Raw genomic sequence first — 7240 nt, forward strand, 5'->3', positions numbered from 1 at the left:
ATTTTTAAAACAAACCAACAATTTTCGAAATTGTCTAATAAAATTCGTAATTTTAGTAATTTTGGTGCTGCAACAATAAAATTTGGGGAAGTTACTATTTTTGAGTCGTATATTAACTCTACCAAATTGCAAAGTCGTAGAGCGAAAGACAACAATTTTAGGAATTTTTATTTATAAGGCAAACTAAAAATTTTCGAAATTCTCCACTAAAATTCGTAATTTTGGTAATTTTAGTGCTACAACAATAAAAATTGGAGAAGATACTATATTTAAGTCGGGTATTAACTCTAAAAAATTGTAAAGTCGTAGAGCGAAATACAAAAGATTTAGAAATTTTTATTTTTAAAACAAACCAACAATTTTCGAAATTGTCTAATAAAATTCGTAATTTTAGTAATTTTGGTGCTGCAACAATAAAATTTGGAGAAGTTACTATTTTTGAGTCGTATATTAACTCTACCAAATTGCAAAGTCGTAGAGCGAAAGACAACAATTTTAGGAATTTTTATTTATAAGGCAAACTAAAAATTTTCGAAATTCTCCACTAAAATTCGTAATTTTGGTAATTTTAGTGCTAAAACAATAAAATTCGGAGAAGATACTATTTTTAAGTCGAGTATTAACTCTACCAAATTGTAAAGTCGTAGAGCGAAAGACCAAAGTTTTAGAAATTTTTATTTTTAAAACATACCAGAAATTTTCGAAATTGTCTAATAAAATTAGTAATTTTAGTAATTTTAGTGCTACAACAATAAAATTTGGAGAAGATACTATTTTTGAGTCGTAGATATATTAACTCTACCAAATTGCAAAGTCGTAGAGCGAAAGACAACAATTTTAGAAATTTTTATTTATAAGGCAAACTAAAAATTTTCGAAATTCTCCACTAAAATTCGTAATTTTGGTAATTTTAGTGCTAAAACAATAAAATATGGGGAAGTTACTATTTTTGAGTCGTATATTAACTCTACCAAATTGCAAAGTCGTAGAGCGAAAGACAACAATTTTAGAAATTTTTATTTATAAGGCAAACTAAAAATTTTCGAAATTCTCCACTAAAATTCGTAATTTTGGTAATTTTAGTGCTACAACAATAAAAATTGGAAAAGATACTATATTTAAGTCGGGTATTAACTCTACCAAATTGTAAAGTCGTAGAGCGAAATACAAAAGTTTTAGAAATTTTTATTTTTAAAACAAACCAACAATTTTCGAAATTGTCTAATAAAATTCGTAATTTTAGTAATTTTGGTGCTGCAACAATAAAATTTGGAGAAGTTACTATTTTTGAGTCGTATATTAACTCTACCAAATTGCAAAGTCGTAGAGCGAAAGACAACAATTTTAGGAATTTTTATTTATAAGGCAAACTAAAAATTTTCGAAATTCTCCACTAAAATTCGTAATTTTGGTAATTTTAGTGCTACAACAATAAAATTCGGAGAAGATACTATTTTTAAGTCGAGTATTAACTCTACCAAATTGTAAAGTCGTAGAGCGAAAGAAAAAAGATTTAGAAATTTTTATTTTTAAGACAAAAAAAAATTTTCGAAATTGTCTAATAAAATTCGTAATTTTAGTAATTTTGGTGCTGCAACAATAAAATTTGGGGAAGTTACTATTTTTGAGTCGTATATTAACTCTACCAAATTGCAAAGTCGTAGAGCGAACGACAACAATTTTAGGAATTTTTATTTATAAGGCAAACTAAAAATTTTCGAAATTCTCCACTAAAATTCGTAATTTTGGTAATTTTAGTGCTACAACAATAAAATTCGGAGAAGATACTATTTTTAAGTCGAGTATTAACTCTACCAAATTGTAAAGTCGTAGAGCGAAAGACAACAATTTTAGAAATTTTAATATATAAGACGAACTAAAAATTTCTGAAATCTTCCAACAAAATTTGTAATTTTGGTAATTTTAGTGCTACAACAAACAAATTTGAGGAAATTGCCATTTTTGAGTCGTATATTAACTCTACCAAAGTGCAAAATTGTAGAGCAAAAAACAACAGTTTTGAAAATTCTTATTTTTAAGATAAACCAAAAATTTTCGAAATTTTCTAATAAAATTCGTAATTCTGGTAATTTAAGTGTTAAAACGATCAAATTTTGTGACGTTACTGTTTTCGACACGCTAACTAACTGTGCTAAATTACAAAATTTAAAAATAAAAAACATTTGTATTTTTTTATTTTTTTTGCTTTAAAAATGTTCTAAAAATTAACCAGATTTTCTTATAACTCTCGTTTTTCTGGTAATTTTACTGTTAAAACGATGCAATTTGGTAGCGTAATTGTTTTCACCAAGCTAATTATCTGTGCCAAATTAGAACAAAAATCGTTTGGGAAAATTAAATTTTTTGGCAGTGTCCACCCAAATTTGCCAAAATTTTGCATTGAGTCTCGTAATTTTGGTAATTTTTGTGTTAAAACAATGACATTTGGTGACATAACTGCCTTGAAGAAGCTAATTAACTGTGCCAAATTGCAAAATTCTAGAAGGAAAAACCTTTTGAAAAATTAATGTTTTTGTTGGATGTACCTGCATTTAGCTACATTTTTTGTTGGGTCTCGTAATTCTGGTAAATTTAATATTAAAATAATGAAATTCGGTGGCCTTACTACTTCCAATTCTCTCGTTAAAATCCAAGTTGGAAATTTTGTATCAAGAAACCAAAATTTTGGAAATTTTAGTTTTTAATCGACCAGAGGAAATTTTGGCCAAAATAAAAGATTTTATTTCGCATTTCCCCGTACATAATCGTACTTGGAACCATCGTAAACAGAAAAAACTCTCCTTTTGTCGTATCAGATTCTGGCAAACAAGTCGTTGCGTAACACTTCGCAAATCTTCGAAATTTGTTTATAATTCGCACGTCCCTAACAAACACGCTTCTAATCTCCCAAGAAGTGACCAATCCGCTAGAACGGTCATGGTCACTCGTACAAAAACTTGCACTTTTCGTCTCCTATATAAAGAGAAGAGGTCAAGGAAAACATTCAGTTTTAACCGAACCACGAAAAGCATCGGCAAATCTTCCACTAGCACTCGTGGTACCGCACTGAATCTCATGAATGAACCGCATCCTCGTTGCATCCAATAACGCAGACTCTCTTCAGTGTGTTGATTGGCTGCGACGCTCAGCTCCTCCTCTGCGGTACTCCGAATCTCCCCCCTCGTACTACAAGTCGAAGCGAAGAATATAAAGCACTCAGAGGACAGTCGTTTGGTAATACAACGTGCACCACGCGGTGGTTCAGTGGTGCATCATGTTCGTGTACGGTGGTTTGGTGTTGTGGAAATTCTTCGCCCAAGAAATATCGGCGACGATCCTAACAGTGTTCCTGGTGGTACTCCTCCTCGTGCGCACCCTCCAGTTATTAAAAGAAGCGAACTCTCTTCCTCCAGGACCCTGGGGAGTTCCCATTCTGGGATCCCTCCCGTTCCTCAAAGGAGACCTCCACCTCCACTTCAGGGACTTGACGCACAAGTACGGCTCTCTGATTTCCACGCGCTTGGGCTCTCAACTCATCGTGGTACTCAGCGACTACAAAATGATCCGGGACGCCTTCCGCAAAGAGGAATTCACCGGGAGGCCCATCACGGAGTTCAGCACCCTCCTGGACGGCTATGGTGAGTACTCGTTATTAAAAAAGTTGGATTAGAGTGACGGTTTGATGCAGGTGTCATCAACACCGCCGGGAAACTATGGAAGGACCAGAGGAAGTTCCTCCACGACGGACTAAGACACTTCGGGATGTCGTACCTCGGTAGTCGGAAGACTCAGATGGAAAACCGCATCATGAAGGAAGTGGAGGGGTTTCTGGCGATGCTCGCCGGTCATAACGAGGACCCGGTGGACTTGAACCCCATCCTGGCCGTGTCGCTGTCGAACGTCATCTGCGACGTGCTCATGTCGGTACGGTTCTCCCACAACGATGAGAGATTCAAGAGGTTCATGTTCCTCATCGAAGAAGGGTTCAAGTTGTTCAGCTCTTTGGAGGCGTCGTTCTTCATTCCGATGCTGAAGTACCTGCCTGGGCAGCGCCAAACCCGCGAGAAAATCGCCAAGGTACGGTGTCTTCACTGGGTGTATTGATCGGTACTAACTGATTGATCGTAGAACCGCTTGGAGATGGCGCAGTTCCTCCAAGAGACCATCGAGGAGCACCGTCGGACGTTCGATCCCTCGCACCTCCGAGACCTCGTAGACACGTACCTGTACGAGATCCAGAAGGCGGACGAGGAGGGAACAGGCCAGGACTTGTTCGAAGGGAAGGATCATGGTAGGTACTCTTCTTCCGAATCTCCACGTGTTCTAATGGGGTGTTTAGACCGGCAGATTCAGCAGATCATGGGCGACCTCTTCTCCGCGGGCATGGAGACCATCAAAAGCTCCCTCCAGTGGGCGTTCCTCTTCATGCTGCACCACCCCGAAGTGATGAAGGCCGTTCAAGAAGAGATGGACCAAGTGGTGGGTCGCACCCGCCTCCCGAAGCTCGAAGACCTGCCGTATTTGCCGGTGACCGAGTCGACCATGCTGGAGGTGATGAGGATATCCAGCATAGTCCCAATGGGCACAACGCACGCGCCCACCAGGTAAAAAAGTGAAAGTGTCAGAGGCGGTTCGATGACCCAGACGCTCATTTTCCGATCAAATAACTAATTTTGCGTCATTTCAGGGACCTGAAACTGAACGGTTTCCACCTGCCCAAGCACGCCCAGATCGTCCCATTGCTCCACTCAGTCCACATGGACCCGAATCTGTGGGACGAGCCGGAGAGGTTCAACCCCAGTCGCTTCATCAACGCCGAGGGTAAAGTGGTCAAACCCGAGTACTTCTTGCCGTTCGGCGTCGGGCGGCGGATGTGCCTAGGGGAGATTTTGGCGCGAATGGAAATCTTCTCCTTCTTCTCCTCATTGCTGCATTCGTACGACATTTGTGTTCCCAACGGAGAGACGTTACCTAGCTTAAAAGGGGTGGCTGGAGTTACCATCAGCCCCAACGCCTTCAAGGTCTGTTTAAAGCCGAGACCCATGGAATGGGACTTGGTGGGTACCATCAGATCCGCGGGGAGCCATTAGGAGGGTGGAGCACGGTGACCGAAAGCGTTTCCTATTTATTTATACCGAGGAGTAGTACTTAACATTGCAGCATTTTATTTAAGAGATCTCCGACTTGTTCGGCTGTGCGTTTTAAAGTGTTCATTCTTAGTTAGTATTATTTGAAGATTACTGATCTGTGTGCTAGTCACTACATTTTCATGTTGCCGATTTTACCATTTTGTTACCCGTAGAGGCAACTGCAACGCCATTTTATCATGTTAGATTTAAGCTTTGTAAATATGACTTTGTTTTAAACACCCAAGATGTAACTTTAATATTGTTATGTTTAATTATTTTTAACGAGAACCAACAATAATATAATTTTTTATTTAAACCTTATAACTTTATTTTATTTCATTTCATAAACTTTTAATGAACAATAATAATATTCATAATAATATAACCTTGAAATTCCCGAGCCAATCAAAGCTCCCGCCAGTACCGTACTCGCATAATTTGCGGCCCGTGGTACAACAGAAATGGAATAGTTTTGACGTAAAACCACATTGACATACTAACCCAGTGTTGGACGATCCGCGGACTCCCGAAATCCGAGTGTCGTTGAACTCGAACCGAAAAGAAATGAAGATTTCACCGCAGCGCAAGCGAAACGTGTAGATAAAAAAGAGAAAATAATGGCCTTGCGTTCGTTTTTTTTTGAGATTTAATGAAAAATGGCGAAGCAAGAAAAGTCCAAAAAGCTAGAAAAAGGCATTTGAGGTAGAATTGGAGTGTGATTGACTCACGAATTCTAATTATTATTTTTGTAAATTTTCGGTTTATATTAATAATAAAAAACAACAGAATGAATTGAAAAAACAGAAAATTTAGTGGTTTGTGTGTCTAGATACGAAAATTTCGATTTTTAGGGTTGAAAGAGGATGAATCAGCTGTGTCATATACACTTATCAAAAGTGCAAAATCAGAAAATTGGCAGAAATAGATCAGATTTAGAAATTTTTACTTTTGGACGAATGAGATTTCGAAATTTTGTAGTTTTGCCTCTGATTTTGTTAATTTTGGCTTTAGATCATTCAAATTTACGGAGATTATTAAACTTAACACAGTTACTAAATGTAAATTATAGACAAAAATTCACCCCTTTTATAAAATTTTAATTTTGGATGAACTAGAAATTTTACTCTGATTTTGTTGATTTTGACATTAGGGCATTAAAACTCATGGAAATTATTATACATAGCATGATTATTAAATGTACAAAATTACAAAATTATAGAAGCAAATAGACCAATTTTAGAAATTTTTAATTTTGGACAAACCAAAAATTTTTTATGTTTTTAACTTTTTGTCCTAATTTTAGTAATTTTAACGTTAGAGCATTCAATTGTTTAAAGATTGTTATCCTTAACATAGTTAATAAATGTGCAAAAATTCAAAATTATTGACGCAAACAGACTAATTTTAGAAATTTTTAATTTTGAACGAACAAAAAATTTTAAGTTTTTTTAATTTTTTGCCCTAATTTTGGTATTTTTGGCGTTAAAGCATTCAATTTTTTAAAAAATATTATCCTTAGCATAGTTATTAAATGCGCAAAACTTCAAAATTATAGACGCAAATAGACCACTTTTAGAAATTTTTAATTTTGGACGAACGAGAAATTTTGAGATTTTTTAAGTTTTTTGCTCTGATTTTTTTGATTTTGACATTAGGGCATTAAAACTCATGGAAATTATTATACATAGCATGATTATTAAATGTACAAAATTACAAAATTATAGATGCAAATAGACCAATTTTAGAAATTTTTAATTTTGGACGAACCAAAAATTTTGAATGTTTTTAACTTTTTGCCTTAATTTTAGTAATTTTAACGTTAGAGCATTCAAATGTTTGAAAATTATTAAGCTTAACATAGTTATTAAATGTGCAAAAATTCAAAATTATTGACGCAAACAGACTAATTTTAGAAATTTTTAATTTTGAACGAACAGAAAATCTTAAGTTTTTTTAATTTTTTGCCCTAATTTTGGTATTTTTGGCGTTAAAGCATTCAATTTTTTAAAAAATATTATCCTTAGCATAGTTATTAAATGCGCAAAACTTCAAAATTATAGACGCAAATAGACCACTTTTAGAAATTTTTAATTTTGGATGAACGAGAAATT

The 7240-nt window shown here is 35.3% G+C and overlaps 1 protein-coding gene across 1 annotated transcript; it reads left to right on the forward strand.

The window, feature by feature from the left end:
• Positions 1–3127: 3127 nt before the first annotated feature.
• On the forward strand, positions 3128–5437 carry LOC148169126 (cytochrome P450 18a1-like). Its single transcript, XM_088044909.1, has 5 exons — positions 3128–3638; positions 3689–4077; positions 4129–4291; positions 4340–4604; positions 4688–5437. Exons 1-5 carry the CDS (start codon positions 3275–3277, stop codon positions 5088–5090), a joined length of 1584 nt encoding a protein of 527 aa, XP_087901035.1. The 5' UTR covers positions 3128–3274; the 3' UTR covers positions 5091–5437.
• Positions 5438–7240: the final 1803 nt, after the last annotated feature.

Source organism: Gnatocerus cornutus, chromosome 9 (assembly GCF_029298725.1).
Source record: "Gnatocerus cornutus isolate USDA-ARS CGAHR chromosome 9, icGnaCorn1.1, whole genome shotgun sequence".
NCBI classification, from domain to species: Eukaryota; Metazoa; Arthropoda; class Insecta; order Coleoptera; family Tenebrionidae; genus Gnatocerus; species Gnatocerus cornutus.

Excerpts from the sequence above, each read along its gene's own strand:
- LOC148169126 (XM_088044909.1), top strand. The coding sequence starts at position 3,275 with ATGTTCGTGTACGGTGGTTTGGTGTTGTGGAAATTCTTCGCCCAAGAA. Across the intron at positions 3,639-3,688 it reads CACCCTCCTGGACGGCTATG|GTGTCATCAACACCGCCGGG; the intron begins GTGAGTACTCGT and ends GGTTTGATGCAG. Across the intron at positions 4,605-4,687 it reads ACAACGCACGCGCCCACCAG|GGACCTGAAACTGAACGGTT; the intron begins GTAAAAAAGTGA and ends GCGTCATTTCAG.